The sequence below is a fragment of the Cydia splendana genome, chromosome 5 (genome assembly GCF_910591565.1).
Source record: "Cydia splendana chromosome 5, ilCydSple1.2, whole genome shotgun sequence".
Lineage (NCBI taxonomy): Eukaryota > Metazoa > Arthropoda > Insecta > Lepidoptera > Tortricidae > Cydia > Cydia splendana.
Window position 1 is genome coordinate 16,334,482 of NC_085964.1, and position 19,198 is coordinate 16,353,679.

At 37.1% G+C, this 19,198-nt stretch overlaps 2 protein-coding genes across 2 annotated transcripts in view; one reads left to right on the forward strand and one right to left on the reverse strand.

Annotated features, from left to right (window-relative positions):
- Positions 1 to 19,198, forward strand: part of LOC134790839 (dedicator of cytokinesis protein 9) — a 56,981-nt gene that overhangs the window by 29,121 nt on the left and 8,662 nt on the right. The window lies entirely within an intron of this gene.
- On the reverse strand, positions 85 to 18,332 carry LOC134790345 (uncharacterized). The gene is made up of 18 exons (XM_063761113.1): positions 18,130 to 18,332; positions 16,963 to 17,070; positions 16,470 to 16,709; positions 15,924 to 16,106; positions 15,721 to 15,841; positions 15,066 to 15,277; positions 14,150 to 14,305; positions 12,999 to 13,053; positions 11,422 to 11,509; positions 10,673 to 10,788; positions 10,186 to 10,253; positions 8,485 to 8,592; positions 6,670 to 6,751; positions 6,294 to 6,451; positions 5,180 to 5,362; positions 2,998 to 3,118; positions 1,175 to 1,398; positions 85 to 345 (listed from the first exon to the last, which is right to left on the reverse strand). Exons 1-18 carry the CDS (start codon positions 18,256 to 18,258, stop codon positions 196 to 198), a joined length of 2,502 nt encoding a protein of 833 aa, XP_063617183.1. The 5' UTR covers positions 18,259 to 18,332; the 3' UTR covers positions 85 to 195.

Sequence of the window (19,198 nt, forward strand, 5' to 3'; positions counted from 1 at the left end):
GGTTGGTTTTAACACATATTTAATACTGTATTCGCGCAGCTACTTCTCCGGCTGATTATACGGTTTAATTAAACCAAACAAAAACTCAATACAATAATGTGCTTTATTACCTGAGCCATAAATCCGAATACTAAATACAAACCACAGCCTTATGCACTTCTTCACACTATACACTACACTATTTCACTATATATATCAAGTGGCAACAAGTTCACATTCCTTGGTAAAGTCGACCGGCACCATTAGTGCGGTTAGTTCCTTGAATGTCTCTAGGGGGCAGAAAGCGTTGCAGCCTGGAACCTCCATCAGGCGAGGTTCGGCCGAATCGTCGTCCCAATAGTAGATCTGCCAAACAAAATGCGATAAATATAAGACACATTGTTTTTATGTATGTAAAAGTACCTAACTCGATCTATCTGTAACCTCACAACTGAACTTCTGAACCGATTTTGAATCAATTTGGCATCTAGAAAGATTGAGCCCTAGAGAGCCAACCGAGGGCAATCGTAATTTTGGAAATGAAATGATAAAGACCCCAATTCTTGCCATCTAAATATAATGATTCTTTGCGATCTGAGCCTGTTTAATGATTGTATCATTATCAGTCGCGAAATACTTAATGAACATTGATAATATTCCGAATTTTAAAAAACCTGTCTTCGAATTTAAACAACTAGGAAAACAACGTCGTTAGAGATAAACACTGACACACATTTGGGTACACTCCCTTTGTACAATATCCGATAACGAGTATTCTAATTAATCAGAAACGAACCTTAACACCGAAACGCTCATACGACAAGGTGAAAGAGCCCTTGAGGCCTACTTGCAGAATAATATTTTGAATCTTGTATCTTTGCTTGTGGTAACTTATTGTAATATAGAAAGCGGCATAATCGGATCTGGCATACGTAGTATTACGTATCCGACCAAGAGAGCAGTTAAAGGACCCACTGATTACCAGTCCGCCGGACGAAATCGGCCTGTCAGTTAAGCTCAAAAGGTGACAATTCCGAACAACTGACAGGCTGATATCGTCCGGCGGACTAGTAATCTGTGGGCCCCTTTAGTGACCGGTGTATGTACAAATATACATCGTGTATGTGTACTAAGCTCGACCAATACATTCTATGACTCTCCGCACAGATTCTATAACATATAGAAAAAATGTAACCTTAAAACCAAACCGCTGCTCATACGTCAATGTATTCTTTTCGTTCGGTTGCGGTAGCTTTTCGTGTAGTTCGAAAAGAAGCGCCGCGCCTGGATCGGGCATGCGGGGGGGTGCTGCTACGCACGCGGCCAGCAGAGCGGCCACGTTTACCGGGGTGCCTGTGCGCACTATCACACGCCAACTGGAGTTGGACGCCTCCTTTATTATTTGTTGGAGGAGAGCCCCTGAAATTAGGATAAATAATAAATTAAATTATAATAGAGACGTTAAGTTCGTGAGTTTCTTAGGATTCCGAGAGATTAAACTACTTTTAATAGGAGAAGCGTCGGAAAACACTGACCATCATTCAGTATGTTTTTGAATCCAAAGATGGCTAGTGCATGTTACTCCTTAAAATCACTTTCGAAAGTAGCTGATGTAACTATACTTAAAACTGTATACTTTTCCTACTTCGAGAGTATTATCAGATATTGTATAGAAGTATGGGGTAACGGAACGAACATAAACTCTATACTACTCTTGCAAAAAAAGGCACTACGAATTATTGTGGGATCTAAACACATACCAGTCACTCATCGCAATATGTTTATAGACCACAAAATATTTACAATTACGGCATTGTATTTATATCGAATATGCGTTTATATGTATGTCAATCAAAATAATTATAGAAAGGCTGAAGAAACCCATCATTTTAATCTCAGAAACAAATCAAAAATTGTTCAAATTAAATCTAACTTTATCCATTTTAATAACAGCCTTAACAATATCGGAATTAAAATTTTTAATAAATTAAGTACCGACATAAAACAATGTAGTGACCTAAGAACATTTGACATAAAGGTAAGAGATTATTTCATAAATAGACCATTCTACACAATTGACGAATATTTTGCCAACGCACTTGATTAAAATTATTTTAGGAACTGTATTTGTAACTTCGTAGACTTTTTTATTTATTTTTACATCATAACTTGACATTTATACAACATCCGACATTATTTTATACATTTATATTTTTAGCTAGATTTAAGATATTATGACTGTAATAGTTGTAATTATTATATAGTTTGGACTGTAATTTGTAAGTTTTATGTGTGTATGTGTAACTTTAAATTTATTTTATATCGATTTTAATTTTAATGTATGTTCAATGTTTTTCTAATTTTGTGCCAATTAAATTATAAACATAATTGAAATTGTAATGGATAATAATTAATGTAAATATTGTAAATAATTGTATATACCTACTTTGTACCTATAAAACTGTATTTGCATGTACATGTACTTAACGCAAATAAATAAAATACAAAAATACAAATAATAAATAAAACAATAATCGATTTGTATATCATATAAAACGACAGCAAACACTATCCATCTTTTATCATAGTTATGTTGTAAAAGTGTAAATAGGTACATATTCTACTTGTATAATTAATAATTATATTACACGTGTATGACTATCGCCACTAGAGTTGAAGTCACGCACACAACAACAAAATCATGTAATGACAGCGAGATTTTGAAATAAATGTTCTTCTTTGTACTGATAGCGAGTTGAACTGCCAACTGCAAGATGGACCAAAAAGTTTCTTAATTTTTTTTAGCTTTATATCGTGCACATTTATTCATTTATGCAATACTGTTTTTGCCATTAGTACTCTGTGTAGCCGTGCGAAACTTACTCAAACTGTGAGTAATCATACACCTCAACTCTCCTGGCGATACCTATACCTATTTCTTATTCTACTACAAGTTATTTTACTGACGTATAATTAGCCTAATGTTCCAGTAACTTGTTATGTTTGTTTATAACTTACCACCACTGAGCTTCTTCAACAAATTGTCGTGAAACATCATCTGGTACTCCACGTGCGCAGCCGCGATCAATTTTCTTTTCACATGTTTTGCCCATTTCGGGTTCGCTACTTTGATATCGTCCTGAAAATGCGAATAACGTCAGATACAATATAGCGAGTATTTATTTTTATTTGTACATATACATTCAACCGTCATGAGTGGCGGAAGAAAGGGGAGGCCTTTGCTCAGCAGTGGAACACAAAATAGGCTATATTATTTTTTTATCTAATCTTATAAATTCGGTAGATTCTGTTGTGTGCCAACTATTTAGCATTAGTCATATGCTTGAAGTACAATGTGTCATTCTTAGGCAAACCATTATATCCGCCATTACAAGATACGCAACACGCATAAAGATGCAAATGAATTCTGGACAAACGACAAAGTGATAAGGGGTAGGCAAGAGAACGTCTGAATTGAATTACTAAACGAAAAACATGTATCATTGTATAGTCAGCCAAGAAAGTGCCCAACTAACATTAGGCGCAAAATTTAAGGGTTAGAAGAGATTTATATAAGCGCCTATTTACTCTTTAGGTGTTGTTAGTGCTCTAAAAATAGGAGTTATAGCCGGCTATAACCCCGTTTTAACCCCGGATTGGGCACAAATTTTATCACCATAAGATTTATAACAGTGCTACAGTAGGGTTAGCGAATAAAAAAAGAGACATAAGAGCGGTATAGTGGAGGTACAATAGTGTTAATTAATTCTTTACGAGCTAGATGGGTTGCATATAGGTGACTACAAACTGTTGTAGTAGAAGAGCGCTAAAGTAGTGTTGTAATAGCGTTGATTAAGTACTTAGGATTTAAAAGGGTGCGAAATAAGCGAATACTAACTATTTGAGTAGTAGTGTAGGGCCGTATAGATGATACTTTCAGCTTTAGATGGTATATTAGCATTTAAAGTCAATATTTGTAACACTCAAGAAGGTAATTGCACATTTTTTCCTTAGCCTTATCTGCTTTGGTTGCAGATGTTTCCATTTTGTATTATTATTCGTAAGCTTGCTCTGTGACAGCTTGAAGTGAAATGTAATGGCGGATAATTAAAAGCAAATAATTATTTTAGTTCACTGATGCAGGAGTTATCTGCGGATTTATGATGGCGAAATTAATTACACTGTCAAAAACTATATGTATTACTAACAAAATTTTAATGGGCCTCTGATCCTTTGCATATTTATCTGAATATAATATTTTTTTATTTGTGGTCCACCGTATTTAATTTTCGAAAAATTACTCAATATACGTGAAGTCCGGTTTTAAATATAACAATACTAACATTAGGTCAATATTGAGTAAAAGTATCGATTTTTATGAAGTATTTACGTTCTAATTAATAGTTTTTGTTTTGCTTATTGACTCATCGGTCAATTTAACATGGCGCTATAGGCTTAGGTTCTAAGTAAGACTCTAATAACAGTATAAGATGTACTAAGGTATTGAATAACGCTCGTCTGCGACTACATGATCGATAATGGTGACTCATAACTTCTCTTCTCTAACGACTGTAAGTGATACAAGAGAGTTAAGTAGCGATTATGATACACGGAGCTATAAAAGACTTTTTATCGCCTGTTTAGAACCTTAAGTGAAAATTGCAGCTGCTTATCACTCATATAGATATTAAGGTGGTAGAATTCACTTTGAGCTATAACACTAGCGGCTTAAGATGCATTATAGCGGCCAAAACGGCTACTGTGGATCTTAAAGCTATACATGGACCTCTTAAAGACCTTGATGTCACCAGAGCCTGTAAGCTTAGAATATGTAGCTATTCTACAGCCGTTCTATGTCTTTAGGTGATAAAATAAGTGCTAAGTGTCGCTTAATTGTTTGTTGGGTGGTTTACCACTTTTCGACTCTATCATCTGATTGATAGAGTCGAAAAGTGGTAAACCACTTTCTTGGCTGACCGTACCAGTGACTTTCTGTTATAATAAGCCACTATTAAGCTTTCCCATACTAATAAGTATAATCATTTTGACGTAGCTACACACTAGCACTTATCGGTTTACTTATTCACCCCAGCATTCGTATAGCTGTTAAAATAATCGAGTTTCGCATTGTTGTAGACAAGATGAATTAATTTCAATTGACGTGTCGTTAAAACGTAGTATGTTATTCTGAATTGTTTACCTGTATTAGGAACAAATTGTTTAAATAGTAAGCGTCTTGCGGCGTGCTGTAGTTGATGTTCGTCATCTGCGCGATCTTGTAGAAGAGATCTTTGTAAGGCAGCAACAATCCCTCTTTTATGTATGCGTCTAAAATTCTCCCCTTTTCTTGATTGTATCTCGGACAGTTCTCTTCATACAGAAGCTGTGAAAGAAAATAAGAACTATCACAATTGGCCTGAATTGTAGAAGTGTTTAATCAAGAATGATTTTACAAACATAAATGGGGGTTTTCAGAAAAAATGGTACCATTTACTTTTTTTAGAAAAACCATCAACTTTTGGGTATTTAGACTCAGAATCACGAGTACTCTTGAATGAGACAACGAAAAAAATTGTCCCCAGTTTTTAATACAAATTTTGGGTGTCACTTTTGTAACGGTCCGGTACAAAATGTATGTGCAAATGCGTTACAAAAGTGTCATTTTTTAGGGTTCCGTACCCAAAGGGTAAAACGGGACCCTATTACTAAGACTTCGCTGTCCGTCCGTCCGTCCGTCCGTCCGTCCGTCTGTCTGTCACCAGGCTGTATCTCACGAACCGTGATAGCTAGACAGTTGAAATTTTCACAGATGATGTATTTCTGTTGCCGCTATAACAACAAATACTAAAAACAGAATAAAATAAAGATTTAAATGGGGCTCCCATACAACAAACGTGATTTTTGACCAAAGTTAAGCAACGTCGGGAGTGGTCAGTACTTGGATGGGTGACCGTTTTTTTTTTTGCTTTTTTTTTTCGTTTTTTTTTTTGCATTATGGTACGGAACCCTTCGTGCGCGAGTACGACTCGCACTTGCCCGGTTTTTTTTGAAACACATTTTTTTTTTAAATCGATACTCCTCGTGATTCTGAGTAGAAATAACCTAGAAGTTGATGGATTTTCGAAAAAAGTAAATGGTACACTTTTAAGTGAAAATGCCCAATTAATAATTCTAATACATCATATTATTTAGTGCGTACATAGGTTTACCATTACGAATGTAATAAAGGGCTGGCGGCAACCAGAACAGAAATGGAGCACGTCTCAATTCATATATACTTAATTATGTATTTGTAAAAAAAAACTTAAGCTTACAAAATCCTTATCACTCGGTGGGTAATTGTACGGCACCGGCTGCCAGCTGATCGTGTCGTTCCACTCTTGCTCCTGCGGCGGCGGCCACAGCCCCGCCGATATCAGGAGAGCTGTCATCTTGCTTAGATTCGTGTTCGACGCTATTACGATGCTGTTTTCTGTAAAATGTTTAAATATCGTGACGATTCTAGCGTGCCCAAAATCTGTTGTCATGAAAACGTACAATAGCACAATGCTTCATTAGAGAATTCGTTCCGTTTTTGTCATAAGACCAGCTGTATAGCATAACAACTATAGCATCGTCACGATAACCAACTTACATGTGTATAAAGGTCCACAAAGGCACTAAAATTTAATAAATATAAGCTAAAATTACCTTGCTCATAATAAGGTCCCATGAAGTCATTATATCTTTTTCTAAGTAATGCGCCCATCTCGTAAGTCAACATCTTGCCCTCCTAGAAATGCAAAACTTAATTAGGCACAATAAAAGTTCTAAGATATGAGCGTAAACACGAACTACGAAAAATACTGAACCAGGAACTGAACCTGTAAAGCTAGTAGCTAATGGTCATCCAAAGAAGCGGAAATAAAACGTCTATCATCGTGCGCAGAACCTTGAAATCATTTCGTATATGCGTACACTTTTTAACACATTGTCACGTGGAGCCACAAGTCATATATCATTATTAGTGTCGGCTGTAATCTGCGTCTTCTGAGCTACCACGTTCCTGTTCTATCATTCACAAAACATTTTGCTTCGACTGTGCGCTTGCCTCTAGTATATCCTGATCCCTAGGTCCTTTCGAACTATGCGTAATCGCAGGTTCTCCGCTGGCGATGAATTTAGATAATCTTTGTAAATAGCACGTTTAGAGCCTCACGACCTTCGCCAGGTCCCTCCCGGACCGGGAAGTTGACACTTCGTTACAAACTCATTTGTCCCGTTTTGTCTCGTCACATTTACCCTTCCTGGTAGTTACGATACTTGCAAATAGATGCGGGCTATCATTGCAGTACGCGGGGTGCAATCATAAAAATTATGCCAGCATTCCTCTCTTTCTTTCAATCTTTCGTTATAGAGAGATATAAACCGTTGTATCAATAGTTTAATGGCGCTTAATACTTAATTGAATAACTTATATAATTATATACATAACTTAAATAAACTAATGGCTCTACCTGTAGAAACCTGTAGAAGTGTAGACAAACCCTATGACTCCGCCATTTTGAGAAAAAAAACTGAGGTGATAAAAATCTACATGAACCTAATATTAGTTCATGTAGATTTTTGTACATATGTACTTGCAAAATTTTAAGAGATTTGTAGAGTAGAAGAATATCTGGACACAGAAAAGTATTTTTGCCCAAAGTTCGGTCAAAAAGTAACTATACTAATTCTCTGCATAATAAAAACTAAACAGATCCCTAACCGCTATAACACGTGCACTCGTGCAGCGCAGTTATATTATAAACTTGATCCAATTGTTGACATCCCGTAAAAGAATTGTAGGGGTACATTATATCAGCTGCATTCTTTGTAATGCACTGAGAGCATTAACCACAAGGACGGCACGTCGTTTGTCCCGACTGAATGGCATAGCGTCACCACGGGATAAAGCACCAATGCATCAGAAACATCATTCAAACAACTCGCGATTCCCTCAAGTTTTGAATGACGCCAGCGATTGGTTACGGCCGCCGGATAACCAATTTTCCTGAATCGAGGAACTACGCTCATAAAAATGTATTGTCAAAACTTTATTCCGGCGATTCCCACGAAGTAATAATTGAATTAGGTTGTGGCTATGACACTAATATGGAGCTATCGTGCAGATATGGAATTAAAATCCCACGGTACCTGAATAAAGCTTTGATATCCTTTTATGCATGTTCGAGCGGTCGAACCGTCTTTATAGAGACAATTACGGTATAAAAAGTTTCTACAAATTGTCATATTTGTACATAACACTACGATGGTGGCAAATAAGCGGACGGTTGGACTGATTTTCAACATAATTATTGTAACCTATACATATACACGCTTGCCACTTGAGCAAGGAAAGTTATGCATATTTCTAGCTCCTTTCATATTAGCGAATGATTTTAAAGTTTCATGAATGCTAAAGAGTTATTAGATTAGGAAAGATCGTATTCTATTGTAACAAACATAATTCTTAGAAAAACTTACATTAGTAATAGCACCGGCACCGTAGGGCGCGAAGACGTGGTCCGGCGGCGGAGTCCCCAGCATCGCCAACTCACGTTCACTGGGCGTGCGTTCACCATGGGACATTAGCTGAAACATTATACAAATATGTACTTGAATACCAACCTTATTCTAAATCCAAACAAATGTTTAACCAGAAATTAATATATCGTTTGCTGAATTAAGACTAATCTATAGGTACATAGAATTCGCCTGTTTCATACATTTTGGCTGGTCCATTTTCTATGAGAGGGTACATTTTTTTACGCCATTTCGGGGTTGGTCCCATAGTAAAAGTTGCTCAGTTGCTCATAATCCCAAAACCTCCATGGCAACAGGAATGCAGTTATTTTTTTGCCACCGTATATAATCGAACGTTTTTCGATTACAATTTTGAGGCAGTCATAATCTCATAATACTTTAATTTTACTTGTAATCTGCCAAATTAATAGCAGTTTTCTCTGTATGAATACAGAATGGTATAAGAATCTAGTTACAATACAAAATTATAATAAATTCGCGCATTCGCGCCCTACTTCACGCAATGCAAGTAACGCAATTATATTATTTACAATATATTTATAATTATATTATATGTACAAATATCCAATAATGTAAGTATGAAGTTAGATTAAATGTACCTAATGGCTGCATATATTCATATATTGCTCCTACAAAATGCAGTTTTATCACGCCCCAGAAATGAAAACGTGAAATTGCCTCCATTAAAATTATTTGTTCATGAGTTTATCAACCTAACTCCTATACAGAATGAATTCTATTGCATATACTATATGGTCTTTTTTCTATTATTTATTTCTTGATATTATCTATCTTTTTCTTTATTACTTATTACCTGAAAGTGCATGCCACTTTACCCACTTTCTTAGTACCTACCAAGATACTATTAAGAGCTGTACAGGCAGCAACAGAAGTTGCTAAGCGTGCCAGGTGTTCAAAATGATCTTGACGCGACTTTATTGTTAAAAGAATAAGAGCGTGGCAAGGTAATTTTGAACACCTCGCCCGCTTAGCAACTTCTGCTGTTGACTGTACCTATGGACAAATAAGTTTGTTTGCATGAAAAATCATGTAATAGTACATTATTGTCGAGGCTCGGAAGTAGCTACTTGCAGGCTGAGGATTCGTTTTAAACGGACGACCTTGGGAGTCCGTTTAATTGAATCCGAAGCCAGCAAGTAGCCTTCCAGCCGAGTCATATATAGTGCTTTTCTCAAAAATGGTGCAAGAAATATAAATACATATCATAGAAATATTTTACAAAAGCAACGTTCTTACGTATATATTTTCACAGAAAAAAGTAGAAACAATTGAAAAAATTTGCTTGTCCGCCTTTTTATTTTTTTAATAAAAAAATAGAAATGTATTTTTCTGCCGAAAATACGCCAACCTATTTGAGACAGCTAAATAGTCGCGGTACTAATCATCTGTTTGGCTGTTTAATGGGCCTGTGCCTTCGTTTGATATGGCCATTTCAACTTTTAAAAAGTTTGGAACTCGACAAATAATGGAATTTGTATGCAACATTGCAGTCCCAAAATCGAGACTTTTTAACTTTTTAATTTTTGACTGACCGTAAACTACGCGCTTCGCGACCTATTTTTTAAACGGCAAAGTCGACTTTGCCGTCCATTTTTGAGAAAAAAAAGTTTGTGAACTCACCACATGTACTTGTCGTAAGACGGTTACTTCTATGTTGTTATCTTTCATTAGGATCACGGCTACGAGGGCTGGATAGAAATAGAAACATTTTAAATTACTATAATCAATATTTTAGTATCAATAGCAGTGCGGAAAGAGGGTCGTTGCAATTGTAAACAAATGAAATAATGTGTCATACGTGGTATTAAACTTGGTTGTTTTTTACCGTATGAAATAAAGTTGTTAGGATTTTTAATGTATACTCGGTCAGCCAATAAATAAAGTATGTTCAATCTGAGATAAAGACCTTATTTCGTGTTAACTCAAATAGGACTTCATTTATTAAAAAAAGATTCTCTTCTATACACGCCTCAACCAAGTGATTGAAGCCAACAGCGTACTGCTACTGATTAGGTACATAGATAACTGCCAAAATTACAGGCACGCATTCTAAGATTGTCAAGTTTGAAAAAATATGAGGCGGGTGTTAGATAAGGTAGAAAGTTACCGGCGATGAGCGAGACGCCTACCAACACGCCGAGGCAGCAGCAGGTGTGTTCGGTGCGCAGGCCCGGTGCCGCTTCCGCCGCGTTGGTCGGCTCCTCCTCGCGACCGCCCTCTTTCCTGCGCAAACGCATCCATTTACTAAACCACCCATTGCACTAAACCAAATACTGATGTGCCGCTGAAGTTTCCAAAATGCGAAATGTCTACAAAGCAAATTTAGAAAACTTCTCATATTTTAGTATGGAGATTAAAATTTTCCAAAAAAATCTCAGAACATTTCCAACTTTTAGGATGCTTTCTACAACTTACACATGTGTAATGAATGCCAAATACCAATTAATCGACTCCCAAAAAGTTTGCTTAGTAAACTCAAGTCTTTAGTCCAGCGGTCGGCAACAGGCGGCCCGCGAGCCTACCTGGCTATTTTGTATGTAATATTGACAAACGACAATGTCTGATAAAGTTATAATAATTAACAAAGTGCGGCCCGCGTCAACTTTGTTAACTACTATTTGGCCCTTGGCTGCTAAAAGGTTGCCGACCGCTGCTTTAGTCCATAACGACTTTTACAGAGCCGAGATTTAATTTTGTATTAGTGCCTTCTTAGCCTAATGACTACTGCACTTAAAATTTCCGTAATTTACTGTTAATGACATAATAACAATGTCTTTCACAACATTAACTAGCCACGAATAGCTGTTATCCTTTTGAATAACTAAGCAAGGGATTTATGCATCACTCGTGACTCACATTTTCCTCCGCCTTGTAGGCACTTCTACATTGTAATCTGATGCTGCAGTCAGTTTTTCCGGTAATATTTTGGGACATTCACAATAGAGTCATATGTCACTATATCACTGTCCGTGGTCAGTATTGGGTGCAATGTAATGTAACAGGAAGCGCACGGATCGCCCGCCGAGATCCCACTGAGGCGCGGGACAGGCAGATTCACGGTCGCCGCGACCTGTCCGCTCAGATGATTAACTTTGTCCAATCGATTGTACCACGGCACCTATTTACTCATGCGCACGCTTTGACCTATACGGTTACAGTTGGACGATTCCAGCCATATACCGAATCGCTTCCAAATAAGTAAATAACGTGTAGAACTTGCTGATTAATGCACGTGGTAAACCTTTATACCAACTTCAAAATGCTCAGTTAATTATTTTAAAAGAAAAGCATGCTGTCGGTTGTGTCATCATTAAGGTACGCGATATAAACAGAACCTGTCTAAAGCTATGAATGTAAGCCATTCCTCGTAAGCATCGTGGAAGAGAGAATGGGCCTGTAGCCCGTACCCTACGAGGGTGATGTGATTTGTTTGATAGATAGCATTAAACAATTGCACTCGGTTGTTCCGCGCGAATGTGCGATACCTTCCGTCTGCTCAGGGTTGCTAAATGCATTTCATGATTTACATATTTATTTACAGTTAACTGTACAGCTATAGTTTCGTTGGACCTTGGACCGGTAGAAATTTGAAATAAAATGGTGCAAGTAAACATAAAAAAATGCTACCTTTCGACACATGTAGGCACTATTTTTGATTAGCTTATACTATTTTTAAATTGCGATATTACGGAGTATGTCGTTTCTATCGATAAGTTCTTAAAACGTAAGGTTGGTAGCTTTAAACCACTTTTACTGAAACTAAGATATTTACTACTAAACTAACGTACTTACTTGATACAGATTATGCTCGACAAATGTACCATTTTAGACTCTCACACTACTTATTTATTTACAGATTGTGGTATGACTTTGGTAGACAGGTACTAATATTTTTCACATTTTATTATTACTGGCTTATTTGATATTCTAATCTGTTTTACTATTAACACACGATAATAACATAAATAACACGCGCACAACATGAGCCACAGAAATGATATAATTGTGATCTCGGAGGATGTATCGTCGACACGTCAGGTATTTGCCATTATCTCTAATCAAGATGTAATTAAACTACAGGAAGATAATTCATTCCTTATTATATGTACATGTAATTTAGGTTGTAGTTTTGTAATTAACAAACATTGAGCTAGTGTGGCAATAATACTCTACCGTATACCGTATGTGTTTAAAGATAAATAGGTACATGTGATATGATCAAGCGTGATGAGCATATTTTCCAGTTTCCTTGTTATTTAATGTTTTTTATTCATTAAATGTTGTTTATTTTTATGCCATATAGGGTTTTTCAAACGTCTAATCCTGCGTACCTACGCCTATTAAATTTCCGAGACGATCTGCAAACTAATTTTTCAAGAATGTTTAACAATGCCGTATTTTAAAGCGTAAGAGAACCATCAGTTGCCCTTTACCTGTCACATGCTGTGTCTCGTCGTGAACCATCTTTGTATAACCACTGACATACACCTGGATGTTCACGTAGTAATAGTAATTAGTAGTAGTAATTTGAGAAACCCTGAGTGATTTGAATTAGAGATTCTCTTCTGCCGACTGATCGTAACATCCGTAACCAATTGGCAGAATGGCGATGACCATCACGCTATCATAGATGTCTTCTTGTATATTTTCCTAGTTTCCCCTGGACAGTGTGTTTATTATTTCATCGTAACAAAGATACATTGACACCCTTATGCCGATTCATCATCAGTATTTAAGAGCTATGCTCTTGTCGGTGGAGTAATCGCCACTCTTCTTTTTGCTGCGCCAGTCTTTTAACTCCCTCGTACGACACGACAGAAATGCCGATTACATATGGGCAAAGACACATTGATTGAATAAGATGCCTAAAATCTTAGACAATTTCGTGCTTCGAATTCGAATTTGACAGGTAAACGAGATGGCGCTGTACAGATCCATATATTTTGCGGTAACTCTGGTACGTTTTTTTCTTAGACTTTACCTCTCTATTACAATCAATTCTCTTTGATATGGGTATATATAATCGACATAAGGTTCCCATAAGACCTTTTTTAGCTACCTACATAGCAGCACGGGATCGGGTAGCTGCCCTCAGTGCCCCAATGAAAGAAAAAAACTGTATACTTACTGAAAAAAGTTACTCAGTCATCGGCAGTCGAGATCCAATCAAAATATTTAATTAAATTAGTTTGATTAGTTCTTAGTTAATTTGCACTATGATGACTATGTTGTAGGGTTACGTCACAATACTTTTCTTTAGTAATTAGATCCTGTATAAATCAAAATACTCGGGGAAAAAAACAAACAAAGTATGTATAAATCACAGCCTCTTTATTTCTCGCTATTTCAGCTACTATAAAATATAGTTTGTACTTCGAGCAGTCGACACATCGTAGCCTGAAAACCTCAGTGCATTGATGGCCTCATAATTTTGACTTTAAAAAATATCAAACGAATGTCGATAGCCATAATAACTAAAACAAATATATGGCATATTACTTTTGTTATACAAGTTAAAAAAAACATTCGCTTTTCAACAGTACTGAATTGAAAAAAAAAACATTTGTAGCTATTATGACTATCAATTTCTTCTCGGACATTGGTTTTGGAAATCTTGCCGGGACCACAAAACGTTCTGCGTCAGTTCGAGGAAGTTGGTGTAGTAGCAAAACGTTGTGCCGCCGCATCCGTTTATCTTCAGGTATTGTTCCGGCTCGCCGGCGACCGGCGCGTACACGGCCTGTCAAATAATTATATGACATATTAATTTTCATAAAAAAACGAACAATAAAGCATACATATGTTGATAGATTGCTGATAATAAAATCTTTCGAAAGTTCACATATAGGTATGTAGTACAGATACGCAGAAAGCGTAGAAATTTAAATTATTGGCAACTAGCTATTACCCACCCCGGCTTCGCACGGGTTACACAAACCGTAACATATTATACACCAAAACCTTCCTTAAGAATCACTCTATTGACAGGTGAAAACCGCATGAAAATCCGTTGAGTAGTTTTTGAGTTTATCGCGAACATACATACACACAAACAGACAGACGCGGCGGGGGACTTTGTTTGAAGTATATAAGTTGTAGTGATGGGATAATATATAAATCTGTTCATAACAAACATTACAGATAACTGAGATAACAATGTAGAGTCGTAGACAAGGCGAGGCGGCAAATTAAATATGACTTTGGATTAAGTAATTATTGTGATGATGTGTCTACACTATGATGATGTGTCTGAATGACAAATACTATGTAAATAGTATTTGTCATTCAGAATTGACTGATAATATAAATTCTTTAACAATCCGGTTCCACCGGCCTACCCTATACCGTCATGCTATAGTTAACTATATTTTACGGTTAGCTAATGACGCTTAAATCCATCTAGAAGGCAACTCCGTAGTTAGGCTTACGCTTCAAAGGGTCTTGCTACAACCATGAGGGTAATTACGTTTCGTCAGTTACGTTACGTTGTTTAGCCATACCGTAAAACCGTATTGCCCGGTTAGTTGATGACGTCGCAGCTCTAACGAGAATGTAGCTCCGTACATAGGCTGGTGCGGTTCGAAGACTCTGGCAGCCGCCATCAGGGTGGCTACGTTGTTCTCGTGAGCGGAGTACAGCCGCAACTTGGGCTGGTCGGTGAAGCCGGCTATCGCAGCGTTCGTCGCATTGACGATTTCGGCCATCAGCACACCTACGAAGTTAATTATCATTATTATTACATTTTTTGTTTAGGCAAGCAGCTGAAGAGATTACTGACGTTATTGCCATCATTGTGGCTGGGATTGTACTATACCACATGGCGAACAAATCATAGTATAGTTGAAATTTATTAAGCTGACCGTTTAGTACTATGAGCTCTACTCATACGTTATGTGCGCATGACATTTTGTATAGGTACGCATCAACCTGTGTGCAAGTTAAAAACATGTTTGCATTACCATGGCATCGTGATACATACAAGAAAAATAAATTACAAGCAGACAAGCAAATTTACTGAAATTACAAGCACACATTTTGAATTCTTGTTAATGTTTCACATACACCGACATTTTTAACTTTTCGTCATCATATTTCTAATTGAATTTACTCACCAAAATACTGAAAAATAATGTAACCATCGTAATGAATATTTACCTATCGACAATCGCTTCAATTCGTCATTAAAAACTTCTATGGCATATTCAATCTTTGTCATGGCTTTGATTTGGGGCATTACGTCTTGTGCCCATTTAGGTGGTCCTAGGTTAACATTGTTCTGAAACGTAACATTTATTTTAATCCAGCATTATTTAAAGGTAAAATATTAATAACTCCCTATTCATACGTTAAATAATCACCAGTGCTTGGAAAAGGTTATCCAAAAAGAAAACTTGTTCGGGTGTAGTGATGTTTGTTCCTGTGTGCTCGCTCAAGTATCGGAATAGGTCATTGTATTGTCTCAAAGTAGGTGCCACTTCAGGTAGTTGATATATTCTGTCTCGCAGCCAGAGATAGCGTGGGCAGTTGTACCAGTATAGGAGCTGAAAATATAATTTTTAAAATGTTACATATCTTGCCCCTAAAAATGTTACTTTGGTTTTATTGGGTTTTGTGTTACCCATTTACCAAAATTCCTAGACACCTACACCTATCACAAGTGACTCTTCAGTGTGAAACAAAATGTCTGAATGATGGAACTAAGGAAACAATTTTAGATTTAGACATTTTGGGACTAAGTTGTTTTGAAATTTAGGACAAATGAAGACTATAACCAAGACAAAATGTTGACATGGGAGTGGGAGGTGGCGTAAAATTTGTAGTGATCTTAACCATTTTCATTAATGCCATAAGGCGTCAGCTCTAGTCGAAGCGCATTCTAATAGTGTCCGTCATTTAATACTCACGTCATCCTCATCGTACGGCAACATATTGTATGGCACAGGTTGCCAGTCCAACGCAGGGTTCCATTTCTGCGCAGGCGGCGGCGGGTATATCGCGGCCAGCGCAGCAAGCGCCGTCATCTTTGTCCGCGCGTAATCCGTTGTTCGGATCACAATCTCGTCCGGCAGGTACAGCCTCGATATCAAGCCATCGTAGCGTCTTCTGATGTACTGCCCGACTTTATAGGCACGTTGCTTACCCCGCTATATCGGGAAAACTTCAATTTAAAAGCGTGAACGTTAGTATTCGGATCGAATTTTTTACTAGATACTTGTTTTCAGTCGTAAATATTTCGTCTTTAAATAATTTTGGGTCGTTTTTTTTTTAAGAAAAAAGGGTAATCAATCTTTGCGTAACTAGGCCTAGGCCTAGGTTGCCTAGGCCTTCGAATAAATTGTTTTCGTTGGTATGAAAATGGTACGGAAATTAAATTGAACCACTAGGCCACTTACTTACATTGGTTAGCGCTTTTGTACCGTAAGGGAAGAAGACGTTTTTGTTGACGACCTCCGCTGAGAGCGCCAGCTCCTCCTCGTCAGGGGTGCGGTCGCCGTGACGGAATATCTGTAACAAAATTATACTTGAATAAACTTTAACTAAATACAAACCAACTTCATTGCGACAGAACCCACAACATGTAACTTCATTTTTGAATCTTTATTGGTATTAAATCCACTTCGAGTATTGGTGCTTTCCGAGAACAAATCAACGGATAACTATAAAAATATACCCAACTCACTATATGCAGGTATTGCTATAATATTTGAAGAACTTCCTAAATTTTTCCCGGATCTGATGTGATGTGTCTTCCCAAAACAAGAATTTTGCAAATCGTGTCGTACGAAATTGAACGAGTATGTCACACACTCGAAACCACTTTATTGTTACAAATCTTGGAATCAAATAATATACTATACTATGAATGCTTTGTGTTCCGGAAACTCCACCCTTTCCATGTACTTGTAAATTTAGTACATGATCAGTTTATCTCATGGCTGGTTGATAAATTTCACGCACGTGTTGGCCCGTTCATGTTAATAACGGTTGGGTACATCAACTAATATTCTTAACGCTATCGTGTTTCTATTTGTATAACCTGTTGAAAAATAAAATAAAACTATATTTTTTAAATTTGTATAAAATAGAAACAAAACGTAAGTTTGTTTAAGTATTTATTTTGTATTTAATATGTCAAGCAGGCGTTTCAGGACCCATGTTTATTTGTTTGACTCGTACGTTGACATATCCCTTCAGTTTCCATTGAGTGTGACCTTTTACGAACTAAATTATACGATAATTTTATTCAAACAATAGTTACTGCCGAAAATCGCGGTTTTGTAATATGAAAAATGTACCAAATCATTCTGAACTGTGCCATACGTAATTCTATAATATCCGATTTTATTAAAACGAAAACATTTTCCAATATTAAGGCAGGTCAAAGAATAGTGATCTGTAAAATTTTTGTTTTGTTTTTCATAAAGGTGTAGGAAATGCTCTGAAACTATTTGCATATACATATATACTTATTTATACAGCTTTTGGCGGTAATCCGCACCACGACCCAGGCAGTCTGAAACACGCAAAGCGAGCGTGACTAACAATAGCGATCATCCGACGTACCACAAAAGCGAGCACCACATCGGTATCGGCCAACTCATCCGCTAATTCTACAGGTTGGTCCACCTCCTGGTGTATCTCCTGACCACACGTCAACGCGACCAGAAACAGTACGACAGTCGCTAAACTCATGTTTTTAATTTCCCGCCTAACACTGAGGCCAGCGTCGCGCGGTCGCGAGCTGTTTTCGACTGCAACGCGCCGAGCCTCTGCTCCATTTATATACTGATAGAATAGTTTATTCAAGAGCGATTAGGATCGCACCGCTCCTGCTGCCGTGCGAAATAATAGCGGAACAACGCCGCCAGTAGGAAGAAGACCTTTTGTGTCCTGTTGTATTTATTATTTCCGAATACCCTTATTTTTTTATCCCTCCTCCGGAGGTTTAACTACCGATTGAACGATTATATGATCCTAAATATGACAGGCACTTTTGCGCTATATGCATATGTAGGTATTTGTTGTAGATAAAGCGACGAATGAATTTACATTAGAATCAAATTTATTTAAATTTTTATACATTTAAGTATTCTAATATAAATAATAAGCCATGATACCATTACCTTGATATGTCCTACTTTCGGTGGCTATGGCTAAATTGCTACTTTTACAGTTTTACACCTTAGATCTCACTTTATAATTATGTACCTTGCACATATATTTTTTTTTAAAACACTAGTTGAAGTGAGCTTAATGATTTGGTAATGCAAAGGTAATGTAAGGTTTTTAAAATCTCATTTAAAATGCGTTATTGACACGTGGATACTGACTGAGTATTTATTTAATAGCTACTGGTATAATATTCGCAATGGTTGATTAACCGCGTGCCTAGGGGGGCCTCGTGTTCCGACCTCGACCGAACGATTTCGGGATTGAGGCTGGGCAGCTAATCTAAAGAAACTCGAAAAAACCTTGTGCCTGGTCAAATTGCAGGATAGAAGAGCTCGAAGATGAACAAAAGGAGTTATGTTAAAAACAAATTGACGAACCCCAAGGTGATGATGAGCTTCGAGGCCATGAGAAACCAAAGGACGCGCTATTTTTGGGCCCAGATCCTCAAAATATTCTGCTC

Excerpts from the sequence above, each read along its gene's own strand:
- LOC134790345 (XM_063761113.1), bottom strand. The coding sequence starts at position 18,258 with ATGAGTTTAGCGACTGTCGTACTGTTTCTGGTCGCGTTGACGTGTGGT. Across the intron at positions 14,306-15,065 it reads CCGGGCAATACGGTTTTACG|GCCGTGTACGCGCCGGTCGC; the intron begins GTATGGCTAAAC and ends ATTATTTGACAG. Across the intron at positions 3,119-5,179 it reads ACAATTTGTTCCTAATACAG|GACGATATCAAAGTAGCGAA; the intron begins GTAAACAATTCA and ends TCGCATTTTCAG.